The following is a 16,432-nucleotide window of genomic DNA, read 5'->3' as shown; positions in this document are numbered from 1 at the left end:
GGGTAATACCCAAGGTAGACATTGTAGACATCACGGCTATACGCGAAGTTATTCGGCCTAGCTTTCATGTCCGAGCTGTACGCCGTAAGGGTTGTGTGATCGAGAGAAACCCTTCGCCGCACGGTGGACGTGGAGCTTTGCCTTCTGAAGGCGGTATCCTTCCGACTCTCTTCCTTGCTGGTGGTGGTATTGTCTGTTAGACTTCAGTGCCTTATTTAACTAGGTTATAAGCCTGTAAAATAATAATATCCAAAGAAGCTTGTTTTTCGTTTTGGTCGTTGTATTTGGGTGTTCTTTGTTTGATTTTTATTGGATAAAAAAAGTGAAGTATTAGCAAAGATGATGCGCTCAGTACAGAGAGGGTTCCACTGTTGTTTCGAATTACCAAAAGGATGAGGCCGAAGAAACTGATCGCCGGAGCGGTGATGTGAAAGAATTGCTTAGAAGCTGTTGCATTCCAGGTATTTGTTAGATTTACTTTGTAAACATTCCTCGGATGGATAACTTTTTTATAGAAATGATTTGTAATTGGAAGCGGGTTTTGGTTTATAGGAGCAAAACTTCCTTTATATGCTTTCAAGAAGGTGGGCAATATTGAGAATGAAAAAGATGTGCCTGAAATTGAAAACAAAGAGCCTCCAATTGCTTTTCTTGATTCTCTCGTTCTTGGGGAGGTAAAATCTGCTATTAGTTTGGCGAATAAACTTTAAGTTCTTCGTTATGTTTAATGGTGGTTGTGTTAACAAATGTCAAGGTTGAAAAATGTTTTATGGTTTTATGGTAGTGGGAGGATCGCATGCAAAGAGGGCTCTTTCGATATGATGTCACTTCCTGTGAAACGAGGTGTTATCTGCCGCTGCTTTTCTATTCCATTGATTCACTTGCTTATCTGAGATTGTGAAACTGTAAACTTAATAGTTAATTGAGTTGTTGTACCATCTAAATGTTTGTGGATATCATTCTTTAGGTGATCTCTGGTGAATATGGCTTTATTGCCCAGCTGAACGAGGTCGGCACCTTAAGAGAGGCCAACTGAGTTCCGTGTTGATAAGGTTCTACAGCCCTTTGATGGGACAAGTTCAACTTCACCAAAGTTGGACAAGAAGAGTGCTTTTCCAGTTTGAATCAAGTGAAGATGATGAAGTTCAGTTCTTCCCAAAGCTCCCATTGATGTTGAGAATTCTCCAAGTTGTTTGCCATAAATGTATCTTAGTCTACTTATTCAAACTATGGTATTGCTAGGCTCATACTATTAAACATTGTTTGTATACAATTTGACAGGTTAGTCCTATTGAATACGGGCATGTGCTTTTGATCCCTCGAATTTTCGAATGCTTCCCCCAGAGGATTGACCACAAGAGCTTCTTGCTCGCACTCTATATGGCAACTGAATCTGGGAATCCGTTCTTCAGATTGGGTTACAACAGCTTGGTGCATTTGCTACAATCAATCACCTACACTTCCAGGTATCTAACCTCCCAATGGTACTCTTCATGTAATTTAACTTCAGATGTAGTTTGTGTACAAATCAGAAAGGAGATAGGTTTATCTATTGCAATCACTGCAGGCCTACTACTTGGCAGTTCCATTTCCCATCGAGAAAGCTCCTACTAAGAAATAACCACTTTGAAGGATGGTGTGATTATCTCGGAACTTTTAAAGTATCCAGTCAAAGGTCTTGTCTTTGAGCGTGGTGACACTCTCCGAGACTTGTCTGACACTGTGTCTGAGCTTGCATTTGCCTTCAAGATAACAACATACCATACAATGTCCTCATCTCTGATTGTGGGAAAGCGGATCTTTCTCCTTCCTCAGGTAACTAACTAGAAGTATGGTTGATACCTTTTTGTTCATCTCCATGATTACCTATAGTTTCTTGCAATTGAATTGCAATATGTAAATTGAACCAACAGTGTTATGCTGAGAAACAAGCACTTGGGGAGGTGAGTTCAGAGCTCTTGGACACCCAGGTGAACCCCGCGGTGTGGGAAATTAGTGGTCATATGGTGTTGAAAAGGAGGAAGGACTATGATGAGGCATCTGAGGAAAACGCTTGGAGGCTCCTTGCAGAGGTTTCCCTCTCTGATGAGAGGTTCCAAGAAGTGAATGCACTTATCTTCGAAGCCATTGCTGGTGGCGAAGATGGCATTGAAAATGTTGCAGTGATTGAGGAGCGTGATACCGAAGCTCAATCTCTTGAAAAAGAGAATGTAATCGCCGAAAGCTCCCACCATGCTATGGTTGCTGGGACACAAGAATGCCTTGTCCTGCAGTAAGGATCAGCATTCAGTCAACAGAACCCTGTTTAGAAATTCTATGAATTATGGCACTTGTAGCCTAAATAAGCAAAAACTAAGTCTGCATTGTTGTTATCGTCTTTGTTTAAACTGCTATATGCATATTAGCTTCATGGACTTTATTGAATTATGTAAAAATACAATGTACTGCTAGCTGTTATAAGATAATAAATGCACATTACTGTGTCCTAGCTTTTAATTCATTTTCTTCTAAATTAATATAAATATAAAATTGATAGAATTTTTAAATGTTAAAGATTTATTGAATTATTTTGTATTAGGATCAATTCGATAGAATGTACAAGGGATTAAAATTATTATTATACTATGATCATTATTTATGTTAAGTTAATAATCATATCTGACAGTGAGTATTAAAACAGAAATAAAATATAATATGAAGTACATTTTAATAAAAATACGTCCATGAAGACAACGATCTCTTATCTCTGCAAGTCTGCAATACGTCCCAGGAAATGTTAATCGTGTCTTCGATGGTTCATTTTATAATAAGAAAGTTTAATTCCATAAGAGGGATGTCGTGGGCAGTGCTCTTGTTGCCTCCACTTCATCTAGAGGTTCTTTAATAATTTTGTTTGATATTAAGGCTTTCTTATGTATGTTTAATTATTTATTGCGGCTGGCAAATTTGGACCGAGTTCCTAAAGTTTGTGGTTTTTTATTCATACTGTTGATTTTGTAAGTGCTAGTCTTCATGCTCTAGTATATATACAGATTTACCTGAAGATCTCTCAGCTCGTCACTTTTTCTTGATTAGGATTCAAGCAACAAGAATCTTGTCAATTGTGATGGAAAACTGAGTATTTTATTGGGCAAGTCTCGAGTTGAGCTGGTTGAGCTACCTGCATTTTCCGTAAGTGCCAAAATAAGTCAAATGATCAAGTATGCTGGGAATCTCTTGGAAAACATTCCTTAATCAAGCTGTTTTCTCTTCTTACAGCAGTACCATATATTAGATGTTGAAACATTGAATGATGCTTTCATGCAAATAGTCTTTCTTGATTTGAAGTTTAAACGTGTTCTTATGTTTCTTCATGTAACATGCATTTTTCCAGTTGGCACGTTGTCTGCTATATTTTCCCACATGGAATAAGGAACGATAAGTTAAAATCCATTGAAATAATACCATTCCTAGTTAATACTCCTCCTGCAACAATGAAGTAGTGCTTCTTTCGTTTTGTTTTAGTAATTATCGGAACTCGGCTAGGGTAGTCTTGACCATACAATCTGCTAAAATGGCGTGTCTTCTCTGTTGGGTGAAAGGCATCCCAGAATACATACTTGTTGGCATCTGAACATGTGAATGGGTTCATATGACCACACAGGTAACTTATCTCGAAGAATCCAGTCCCGCAGCATGCTGCTTCTGCTTCTTCGAATCCTGTGTTTGTTATCAGATTGTTAATTTACAGTAACAGTAGTTAACTATGTAAATTATCGCTAACATCTTACCAAAATGACTTGGATTATGAATCATCTCCATGAGTTTATCATAGGGGTTTGACATGACCAGATGGATCCCGTGAAGCTCCTGTTTCAGCTCTGTGACTGCACCCTCCAACTTCTTGTTGAAATCTTTAGCCACGTTGTTGTACTCATCGATGCACTCTCTTCCGGATAACATATTCCTCGTTCTTTCCAACGGTAAACATCCCATTGGAGGAAGGCCGCCGATGGATACCTTCCGAGCTCCGAGCCTCTAAAGCTCTCTGATGAAATCACTGGCAATTCCTATCAGAAAGGTCTGGTACTTGTCAACTGAATACTCAAAAATCTGATCGGAGAAATGTAATAGTTGTCTAGAAAGTCATTGGTTCCTATGCTTATCAGGTGCAATGATTCAGCCAAACGATGACGAGCTTCGTCTTTGCCTAGATATCCTCTTAGCTTGTCCTGATATTCTTTGTAGTGCTCCAGTTCCATCCAAAATGGTAAGACGAACTGCAAATTCGAGAAAAGTCGAAAAACTAGGTAAGTAGTAGTGACTTATTGTTGAAATTTTGTTTCACATAACACCCTCGACTTACCATCACATCAGAAGTAACATTGTCGTAACCTCTCCCGGCTGAAGCAAAGGAAACTCCGGTAGTGAAATCTTTTATGCCGAATTTCGGTTCCCGATATGCACGTATGGCTGGCTTTATCCCGAAGGCTTCGGAAATGAAGTTTGTTGCAATCCTTCCATTAGAAAAGCACCCCGTCGGCTGACCACCATGGTAGTCCCTGCCGTATGGCTCGAAATTGCTCTTTAGAACTGTAGTTTCCTCCTCGTTGTTCCCTGGATCCACCGTAGAATCACCGAAAACTATAATTACCGGAACCGTAGCCCTTGTTTCCAATACTTGCAGTAGGAGATTAGCATAGAAAAACAGTACAACGACCTTAGATGCCATATTTAACTTACATTCCAACATTGTGTTCTGTAAAGCTGGTGTGAATGATTCTTGAGAGAGTCCATAATAGCAGGAACTTAATAGACACGGAGACCGAACTAGAGGCTTAACTCGATCCAGTTCAGTCACTTTTAAACTGTGGTACTCGATAGATCGATATCTTTCGCTTTTTAAGCCGAGACCAATAAACTTACACTTTCATAACTCAAAGTGAGTTGTATTGTGGAGGCATAGTTTTCATTTGTAGTAGGTAAATTGATAACTAGTGAAAGTCCATGTCCCCTAACTATAGGTATAACTCAGTTAAACTTAGTGGTAGGATATCTGAATTCGGATCAATTGATAATACGAATTGATTTGAGCTTGCAAATAATTGATTTTGTGAATACATATATCACTTTATTTCGTTTATTTTTTACGTTTCATAATTATTTGAGTGTTCAACTTTAAAATAAAGATAATGATAAATCATATAAAATGATCAAATTATGTAAATCATTGCAAAACAATGTAATAATCTTTACATAATCCGTCCTTTTAAGTAGAACTAGCCGGACTTTTAATGGGCAAGCAAAAATATGTTGTTAAGAGACGCAGTTTATTTTTTAATAATATAAAAGTACAAAAGTTAATGCAATTAAACTATTGGTTTCACGAATCAAGCGACATTGTGATAAAGAAATTGTTGTTATTTTTTAAAGTTTAAGATTTGAGCACTATAAATGTTGAAGGTGTAATGTTAAATAGTTAAATTATTAATAAACATATATTATTTTATACTTAACTCAGATCGATAAAAAAAAATCACATATTCTCGATCAAATCTTTGATTCTTTTTACTGCCTCTTTATAAAAAAAAATATTTTTTACATGGAAAATTAATTTAAATTAAACCAATTATTATTAAATTAATAATATTATTTTAATTTGTAAAGATTAAAAATGGTAAATTGAGCTAACAATTAAGATTAAGCTTGTAGTGTAAAATAAAATAACTCTCGATGATCATTGTTGTCTTCTCTGGATCTTCCTCCTCGTTAGAAATGGACCCGAACTTGAATGACGATCGAGTCCCATAAATTTTTTTATTTTTTATATATTTTATATTTTTATTGATAATTTATTTTTATAAATTTACCCTATCTTAAATTATATAAATTTATTCTTCTAATATAAAATTTTATATTCGTCTCTAATTCTTAATACATGAATGTTATTGTGGCCTTTCAAACAAAAACCCAAGTCCAAATTATTCATACTTGACTCTGCAAAACGAGAAGATCTCTGCTTTAGCTCAGTCTTAACAGGGATTCAAATGTTTCATATCTAAGTTGAGGAATACTTTTATTTAAACTTTTAATTTTTTTTTAAAAATTATGCCTAACGTTTATTTTTTATTTTATTTTAGTACTCTGTCGTTAAAAATTTAATGCGTTTAACACTTAAATTATCAGTTTTGGTCCGTTTTAATTCTTAACATTTTAATTTGTTAAAAACTTAACCTTGAATTTTGAACAGTATACTAAAATAAAACAAAATATAAATTAAGTTATAGTTTTAAAAAAATCAAAAGTTTATATGTTAAAACAGATCAAAACTAACAGTTAGATATTAAATGAGTAATTACTCTAATTCTATTTATATAAAAAAACAATGAAGAGATTAACCAAATAGATGTCAAATTCCCCGATCCTCGTACTCTTAATACATTGGTGGGACACAATACCGGAATAGGCTCGGATTAATGGCGCTTAAAGTATGTGAGTCAACTCAAATACAACCTCATACACAAACACAAGTAAACCACAATCCAATAACCAACACAACCTTCAACCATACCACCAACAGCTTGAGATGGAAGGACCAAATTGGTGACAAGGGTCATTATTTGATTAGAGATTAAATTAATTTAAAATTGGATTAAATTGATAAAATATGTAAATAATAAAGACTAAATATATAATTATACTAATTTTTTACTATCACCTCAACCAATAAATGTTAATGACATGTAACTTGATCGTACCATGATTGAATGTTTAAATAGTTAAATAATCTAATTGATAACATTAAAAGAATAATGGTGAAAATAAAAATGATCAATAATTAAATGATTAGAGATATAATTTACCCACATATTAATACAATATCTAGGATTACATAATAGTTTTTGGGTAAAGTACACATGTCTCCCAACTATTTGGTGATGTTTTGTTGTGTATCCAACTATTAAAAGTTATAAAACGGTACATCGACTATAGATCATTGTTTTATTAAGTCATCAACTATTCAAAGTAACAAATAGTCACACAACTATTCATATGTTACAGACTTATCGTTTTTCGTTAAAAATTGACGACATTGTAACACCCCAAAAACTGATCTAGTAATTTTTTGATTTTGATGATCGAGAAATCTTTATTATTTTTTATTTGAATCAAGTTTTAGAAGAAATAAGTTTAATTTTGGAATGTGAGTAAAGTTTGGAAGCTCTTTCTTTTGCATGTTAAAGTTCATAGACTAAGGTATTAATTGTCCCAAAGGTTTTTTTTTATATATATAACTCATCAAATAAGTGTCTAAATTATGGAATTTTTGTATTTCTTTTAATTAAGAAAATACTTACTAAATTGTACCAATTTTTATGGCTTTCACATGAAAACCATCTAGAAGGGAGAAAATATTTCTCTCTTAACCTTAATGTTTTCCTCTTTTCTCCTTTAAAGATCATTCTTCAAGCATTTTTATGTTTTAAAAATCAAATTCCTTTAAATCAGCGTGACAACATGCATCAAACATCGATCATACAACGTATCAATCACAAACGGAGATCAAGCAATTCACACCTAATAATTTGCATGTGATATTGGTGAGTTAGGAGTGTGTTACCTTAGTGTTGGTTGATGGAAACGTCCACAAAGGTCACCTAAGCACCAACTTCTTATTGTTCTTGCCTTTGAAACTTTCTCCAACTTCTCTCACTAACCAAAAAACAATAAAGATAAAGTTTTTAAATGAGTAGAAGTATGATTCTAAATGGGACGGATTTGGAGCCTCATAGAGTTTTAAAACTCAAAACCTCTCTAAAATCCCCATTTTGGCCACCAAGACCAAACTTTGAGATGTTGGGATAGAATTGAAGCTCTAGGGAGGATATTATCATTCTTATCTTTGCAATATCGAACTAGGAATGTGTGGTAATAAAGCTATCACCTTTGAAAACAATAAAGAAAAGTTTTTAAATGAGTAGAAGTATGATTCTAAATGGGACGGATTTGGAGCTCATAGAGTTTAAAACTCAAAACCTCTCTCCCCATTTTGGCCACCAAGACCAAACTTTGAGATGTTGGGATAGAATTGAAGCTCTAGGGAGGATATTATCATTCTTATCTTTGCAATATCGAACTAGGAATGTGTGGTAATAAAGCTATCACCTTTGATAGTCTATAGACAAAGAAGATAATAGAAATATAAAAAGGAAGAAGACAAGGGAAAATGCTTATCTTCCCGACGTGTGACCTCACCAACTGAATGAGAATTCAGTCTTTGTTAAAAAAAGAGTAAATTTAAGTAACTGTTCTGATTAGATTTTGTCATATTTCAATTAACATGTTAATGTTCAACTCAAACGACTATAATTTTTAATAAAATTATAAATTTAAAATATATAAATAATTAAGTGATATTTTATATTTTTAATACTCAAATTAATTAATAAAACATCAACTTATAATTGAGATACTACTTTGTATACTGTACCCTAGGATTTTATAAAATTTGCTGGCTTCGCTGTAGGAGTTTGGTGTTTTAAGGGTTTTATATTCTCATCAAAGAAAGTATTTGGCAGATATCAGGGAGACAACATGTTGAACTCTGGTTCACTTTGTTTGGTCAAATCCAACTTTCATCAAGCTGTGAATCCTCAAAAACCCATTTATTCTTTTGAAAGAAATCACAAGGGGTTCATCATGGCTAATATCCCTTCATCGCCTTCCAATATCAGTAAGGGGTTCATCGCGGCTAGTATCTCTTCATCCCCTTCTACGGTTCCAGCTGAGCCCGTCAATCAGAAGTTGAGTGGCGACTCTTTCATTCGACCCCATTTGAGAAAGTTGTCTCCTTATCAACCCATTTTACCTTTTGAGGTAATTGGAATGGAACCCATTTCAGTATTCTTCTTATCTTGTTGGTTCCTTGATGATTGGAATAGAAAACCATGAAACCCCCTTTTCCACATTTTGGAATTTTTTAGTTGCTTCTAGTATAACGAAATTTTCGTAATGCCAAAGTTGTTTAACGGTGTCACGTTGATTCCAAACAGATTAACAGTTTCTTTGCAGCGTAAGATTATTGAAGTGATTTTGACCTTGACGTGTTTAATACATTATGGTTATTTATTGCCGATTCATGTGATTTGGCAACTTGCTCCAAGTTTACCAGACCCTCTCTATCATTAGCTACCATTTGATGGGTTTTTTTCTTAATGAGGTTGCGTCTTTGTTTTCTAGGTTTTGTCAGCGAAATTGGGGAGAAAGCCCGAAGACATCATCAAATTAGATGCAAATGAAAATCCTTATGGTCCACCACCGGAGGTCATTTAACTAACTGTTCCTTCTTTTTGTACCAGTTGCAGGCATCGATCTTGTAATCGAGTTATCTATTGTGACCTGATTACAAATTTCGGACTGTTTGTAGGTTCTTGAAGCTTTGGGGTCGCTTAAATTCCCGTATATCTATCCTGACCCTGAATCACGTCAATTGCGTGCTGCTCTTGCTGAAGATTCTAGGATTGAATCTGATTATATTCTTGTTGGTTGTGGCTGTGATGAACTTATTGATCTGATTATGCGGTTAGTACTAGGAAATTTAATTGGCCTAGCTAGCCCGTAGTTTCTACTCTCTATGTGGCTTCAAGTTTTGCATTTTCGATTTATATTTTGTTGCAGATGTGTGCTTGACCCTGGGGGACAAGATCTTGGATTGCCCTCCAACTTTCACAATGTATGAATTTGATGCTGGTGTGAACGCAGCACAAGTTATCAAAGGTAGAAACTATACTTTCTACTAGTTTCACTTTCATATGCATATTCACTTTGTAATTATCTTTGTTTGCTTCTTTGACGTGGATTGTTCTCTTGGTAATCCCTAGTTAATCCACGAGTATTTAACATATATGCATGCACTAATGTTATCAGCTGGTTTTATTTTTAATCTGTCGTAATATCTGTAAACATAATAATACATGTGCAGTTCCTAGGAAGCCGGACTTTGGCTTGAATGTAGAAGCCATTGCTGAGGCTGTTGAGCGGGAAAAACCAAAATGCATATTTTTAACTTCTCCAAATAATCCAGATGGAAGGTAAATGTTTCCAATGGCTTTCCTTTTTTAGATCCGAGGGACTTGACCTTAGTGTTATGTTGTATAAGAATGCTGTCTGATTAGCATTTTTTTCTAGATGAAATATGTTCCTTTTTTTTTGTGAAAGATGAAATATATTCCAATAGGCACAAAGGGGATATCAATCCAAAACCCCAATTTTTTCTTATCAAGTGTGACGGAAAATTGTTTGATGGAACATGCTTTCTCATTCCTTTGGATTTGTTAGACATGACTGCCATTTCTTTTCCTGGTGTCTTGCTGCTATAATTTAGTCGCTTCTTTCTGAATCTGCTTCTTTCTGAATCTCCTTTAGGTGGTGCTTCCGATCATTATCGCCTATGGGGATTTAATGAGCTTTGTGGACTATATTTTGAATGTGAAATGTTGAAACTGTAACTATATGTTGCTCTGATCAGTTCTTTTATTGTCATATTGTTTTGATACCTCCATTTCTTTGTTAATTGGAATTTGGCAGTATAATTAGTGATGAAGTTCTCTTGAAGATCCTTGACATGCCAATATTGGTGGTGTTGGATGAAGCTTACATTGAGTTTTCAGGAATCGAATCTAGAATGCAATGGGTGAAAATCCATGATAACTTAATTGTTCTTCGAACATTTAGCAAAAGAGCTGGTATGCTTCTGGATCTTTTTTCCAATTCAAGAAGTCAAATTTGCATGAACTTAGATGTTCTCCTTCAATTCGTTTTGGTGGTGTTTCAATTCTTGGAAGCTGAGGGCTTCAATTCCTGCCTACTCCTTTTGTTGTTACTGTCAATCCTTACCTTTTCCCTTGCAGGTGCTATGCTACCTTGTAATTAGAACTTCCAACATCGTATGCTCTGTTGCATTGATCAGAGAATTAGTATTATGTTTTGAGCTCAAATATAGGGAAAAAATTAGAAACAAATCATCTGTTAGTTTTCTGGAAGTCACGGTTTGATTGGATCATTTCCCAGTTTATCAGGGAATATTTTGGCAATTACATATTTGTTAACGGATCATTCTCTCCACAAATTAGTTTTAATCATTCCTTTTATGATTTACTTATCGCCCTGTGTGTCAATGTGTGCAACCCACCCATCCAAAAAATGAAAACTCAATACTGAAAATGAATAATTATTGCAGGTTTAGCTGGGATACGTGTCGGATATGGGTCATTCCCTTTGAGCATAATTGAGTATTTATGGAGAGCAAAGCAACCATACAATGTTTCTGTCGCAGCTGAAGTTGCTGCTTGTGCTGCATTGCAGAACCCAAAGTATCTAGAGGTTCCTACCGTTTCTTTTTCCCTTTTTAATTCTTATATGACTTGGTATTTATTTTAGGATTCTTTAGAAATTATTCCATAGACATCTGAAAATGGGATTATTTTGGCATCTCGAATGGATATCCTTTTGCTTGAAAAGCATTCCTAATACCGCTCTCCGAATCTTTTACAAGATGGTGAAAGAAGCTTTGGTACAAGAACGAGATCGGCTTTTCAAACTCCTTCAAGAAGTACCGTTCCTGAATCCGTATCCTAGCTATTCTAATTTCATTCTATGTGAGGTGACATCCGGAATGGATGCTAAGAAATTGAAGGTACAAAGCTCCGTTGCTTCACTCTCTTGAGTTATTTTGTTCCTTGCGCGGTGTGTGTGCATGAGTTCATCTTCTTTTATCCAATAGTTTCCAAAATTGGTCTCAACTTCATAATTCATAATAGCTGGGAATAAGTTTCTTTTGTTCCACAATTTTATGAATGATCCATGAAAATGCATCTTGTTATCCTAATCTCTACAGGATGACCTGTCGAAAATGGGTGTGATGGTCCGTCACTACAACAACAAAGAGTTGAAGGGCTACATCCGGGTCACTGCTGGGAAGCCTGAGCAAACAAATGCTTTAATGGAGTGTTTGAGGCGTCTATCTTGATTTAATTCCCTTGTAAAATGTTGAAAGTGACACCACGAGATTCTTCGTCACAGTTCATATATTTGAAACAACTCTTTATTCAATAAAATTATAGACATGAACACCAAAACAAAATGCAGGTGAATTTTCTACTGATGAAAGTTAAAAAAATCAACTAATTTATTTTTAAAAAGACGTATACATGGGATGGAAATGTGTATAAAATCAGTGCTGCAAAGTGTTCCTGATGATCCAAATGAGTTCAGATTCGAATCTCATTATGTGAGTTTTGTTCAAGTTTATTTTAGTATAGTTCGGATTTATTCAACTCGTATAGCAGTCTAGGTTATAGTGGTATGAATTCTGCAAATTTTGAATGAATTATTATGTAGAGGACAAGAGTCATCATGCGATGGTTTTGGCCGGCTCAATGCATCCAAAAATTAATGATTCATATATAATATAAAGTCCCGGTCATGGACTACATAGGGTAAGGCCTACTGGCTGTCATTATCATTTATTCATAACTTAGATTTTGGGACAAGTTATTGATTCAAACCCATTCCAGTCCCCACATGCATCCGGCCATCATTTGGTCAAATTCCCATGTTTGTAGTCAAACTTCAATTTATTTATGGGTCTTTTCATATCCGACTGATTAATGCAGTATTTAAAGTCATTACTTTGAGAAAAAAGACTTTAATATTTTTATTGACGTTTTTAAACATATTAATTTATTTTTTAAAATATCGTTATACTTTTCGCTTGTGTTTTCTTTGGAAGGGTAAATATATTTCCAGAATAGAAGTTTCATTCAGGATAGATATGGATGATTTAAAATAGATATTATCCAGAAGGATAATATTAAATCTACTTTACAAGTCCCACTTCTCCATCTTGTGTAATATTTTTCATTTGGATTAGACAGATAATGATATAATTATCCTACCTAAAACATCTACAGTGAAACAATTATGCTACCTAAAATGGTTGTGATGGTATTTTATTTGTAAAATGTAGGCATTGAAAAATAATCGATGATTAAGCTGGGTTAAAAATGTTAAAATAACAACATCAATATTCTACACCTTGCCTGACAAAACTGCTAAGACCCAAGTGAAGTTGAAAATATAGTCTCGTGATTATTATAGCCTTATTTTAAGCCGAAAAAGATAGCATTATTATCTAATTAAGTAGTAGATTAAATAAGGGCTGAAGATACTAATTTTTTACCCACATTACTATTATTATTATTATTATTATTATTATTATTATTATTATTATTATTATTATTATTAATTATATATTAAATAAATCTATATAAATAAATAATTACAGACCAATTACAACTGGACCGGCCCAGTTACAAATAAACCAGAACCGGTCCAGATCAAACCAGAAATCCTAAACATTTGGGATTCCAGTTAGGGTTTCCTAACCCTAATCTAGTCGGCCGCCTCATCACAGCCGTTGGATCTGAGAGATCCAACGGTCCAGATTGCCCCAGATGGAAACCCTAGGGTCTGATACCCTAGGGACACGCGGCCGCCGCTGCTATCTCGCCGCCTCCGCCGCTGCCACGTCCCAACCGAAGGCTCCAGAAGTTCCAACGCCAGCCGTCCACGCCATGGCTACGGGGTGAGTCACCACTGGTAGTCCGGTGACTCACCGAGACCCCATCTTCGGACCGGTCCGATGGCCACACCGGTGGTGGCTATAAAAGCCACCACCCCAACCTGAAAAAAGAGGACGAAAACAGAGACAGAAAAAAAAACGGAGAGACAGAGAACACAGAGAGACGGAGAAAAAAAAAACAGAGAAAAAAAAAAAGATATACTAAAAATATACCAACGATCTCAGTCAACATCAACGCAGCAAGAAAAAAAAAAGAAGAGAAGAGAGGAAAGAAGCTTACTCTGTCATCGGAGAACCCCAACCCTCACCGGATACAACGAAAACCGAAGGTATTTTTGTAGATCTGCTCCGATTGAGAGCTTTTTAAGGAAAAAGAACACCGGAAACGGTTTTAGACCGTCCCGATCTATATTTTGGTGGATTTTTGTAATTTCCGGCCACCATTAACGGTGGCTGGCAGCGGTGGTCGGAGCCCGGTAGCGGTGGCTGACCGGGACGGCTTCTCTCAGTTTAGAGAGAAGCCAGAGAACTCTTCTCTCTCTGTTTGAGAGAGAAAGAAAAAAAAAGAAATGAGATAGCTGGCCCGAAGGGCCAGCCGGTTTGGGCATTAAATAGCCCTTCCCAAACGACGCCGTTTTGGGGAGGGCTATTTGTGTAATTTTATAAATGTTAAACCCTTTCCGTAATCCCTATGTTTTATATGTTTTACATTTTAGTCATTAAATTGAATTTATAATATTTTTAATTCAGTCTTCGAATTTTAATTTCTTTTATTTTAGTCCTTTATATTAAAATAATATATTTAGGATAAATAACAGATTTAATCCCTTAATTTTAATAGATAATATTTTAATCCCTAGTTTATATTTTTAATTTATTTTAATCTTATATTCGAATTTTAAATAAGTTTATTTTAATCACTAAATTATTAAATAAGAAAATAGCATGTTTAATCCTCATAATTCTGATTAATTATGAATTGGTTTTTTTATTTTTAATTTTACTATAATTTAGTCCTTTAAATTAAGTATTGTTTATTGCTTTTAAATATATGGCTATAATTGTATTTTTTATTTTACTTGTTTATATATATTTAAATATTTTTATTATAGTCATAAATATATATATATAATAAATATTTATTTTAAATAAATTATTTTAATATTTATTTTTCAATATCGAAGAAAAGACAGTCTTAATACAACTGGATGTCCTATTCTGTTATTTTAAAATCAAAAAATATATATATATAAAATATTATCAATATCAAAGAAAAGAGCTGTCTTAAGGCACCTAGAAGTTCTTTTCTGATATTTTAATTTTGAAATAATAAAATTATAAATTAAATATATTTTGAATTTTTAAATTTTAATAATAGAGACAATTTATAATTAAAAAGTACCAATTTTGGGCGTTGTAGGGGTGCTAATCCTTCCCTAAACGTAACCGACCACGAATCCCTTTTTATTATTAAAAAGAATGAATTTTTGGTTATAAACGCAGATCAGTTCATTTTTTTTATTAGTGTTTTCTTTAAAACTCTTTTAAAAAAAATAATTTTTAGGTATTCGACCTACCTGACCCAAAAGGCCGATGGCGACTCTCAAATTATTTTCAAAAACATTTATTCACATCAATTTCCCCGTCAATTATAATATTTCGTGCCCGGACGAAAACCGGTTACGACAGCTTGGCGACTCTGCTGGGGACTGGTCAAACTTTTAAAAATCAATTATAAATTGTCTCTATTAATTAAAAATTAAAAATTCATATATTTAATTTTTAATTCTTTCTTTTCGAATTTTTATTTATTTATTATTTTTATAAAATTTATATGTTTTATTTTATTTGCAAGTATTTTATTTCATTATTTATTTTTCTGTCAAAGGTTTGAACATTTCTCCTCACACACAACACTTGCATTGCATAACATAAAGCTCTATAATTGAGTTGTCCCTTTTAAGTGGGAGTGAAAGCGACGTCTTCGTGAGAATTTATTCTCCGTGTCAGACCTAGCAAGTAACTTTCAGGGTTCATATGTTTTATGTCTTCGTGAGAATTTATTCTCCGTGTCAGGCATAGAGAAATGTATCCCCTCGAATTGAACTCGATCCACTTTAGTCTGTAATGGACTAGGGTTGAGGGTTAGCAACCCAAGGGGGCACTAACAAGGACAATTCGGGTACCTTTATTCTTAGATCTGAAACCCTGCATATAAAAAACCCTAGAAACTCTTCCGATCTGAAGTCATGCCGAAATTTTGTCCAAAATAGGTGTACACACAGGAGAAATGAATTCTGACTTTCTTGTTAATTTATTAATTAAATTACATGTTTATTTAAATTTTTTTAAAAAGCATGTTTAAATAAAGAATATTTATGTAAATGTTATTATTAAATTTCTTTATTATGTAAACTAATTTATTTTCTTTTTGTGTGTTCTTTATTTTTTTGTTTGCATAGCATCATACAGGATAAAAGAAATTGATCCTTGTGTTAATTGTCTCATTGGAAAGCCTTCATCTATGGATGAAAAGTGCTCAAATCAAGTAATTCTAAACTCAGAAGTAAGACAGTGGGCTGAGGACTTACAAAGACAAGAAGGAGACAGTCTACAGGATGATTATGTATCTGACTTGGCCAGTTATGCTCCAGTTTCACTAAAAAGAAATGATATGCAAGATTTGCGAAGCATTTGGGAAAGTTGGGATTCAAACAAAAAATTACAGTTTTATCAGACTTACGGAGACATCCCATATTTGCTCTATGTAGAAGTTGATGATGAATTACTCCAAGCCCTAATTCAATTCTG

General features: G+C 34.3%; 1 protein-coding gene and 2 pseudogenes across 1 annotated transcript; 2 read left to right on the top strand and 1 right to left on the bottom strand.

Moving 5' to 3' along the window:
• Nucleotides 1-66: 66 nt before the first annotated feature.
• On the top strand, nucleotides 67-2,470 carry LOC120141637 (annotated as a pseudogene).
• An 868-nt stretch (nucleotides 2,471-3,338) lies between these two features.
• Nucleotides 3,339-4,993, bottom strand: LOC120141554 (annotated as a pseudogene).
• A 3,524-nt stretch (nucleotides 4,994-8,517) lies between these two features.
• LOC120141553 (histidinol-phosphate aminotransferase, chloroplastic-like) lies at nucleotides 8,518-12,142 on the top strand. The gene is given in 10 exon segments (XM_039156387.1): nucleotides 8,518-8,856; nucleotides 9,220-9,303; nucleotides 9,407-9,561; nucleotides 9,658-9,673; nucleotides 9,675-9,756; nucleotides 9,962-10,070; nucleotides 10,567-10,724; nucleotides 11,219-11,361; nucleotides 11,534-11,674; nucleotides 11,876-12,142. Coding segments are annotated over 10 exon segments (1,302 nt in total). The 5' UTR covers nucleotides 8,518-8,574; the 3' UTR covers nucleotides 12,008-12,142.
• The last annotated feature ends 4,290 nt before the right edge of the window (nucleotides 12,143-16,432 follow it).

Source organism: Hibiscus syriacus, unplaced genomic scaffold, assembly GCF_006381635.1.
Source record: "Hibiscus syriacus cultivar Baekdansim isolate YM2019G1 unplaced genomic scaffold, ASM638163v2 tig00110812_pilon, whole genome shotgun sequence".
NCBI classification, from domain to species: Eukaryota; Viridiplantae; Streptophyta; class Magnoliopsida; order Malvales; family Malvaceae; genus Hibiscus; species Hibiscus syriacus.
This window is presented reverse-complemented; position numbering and strand designations above follow the sequence as displayed.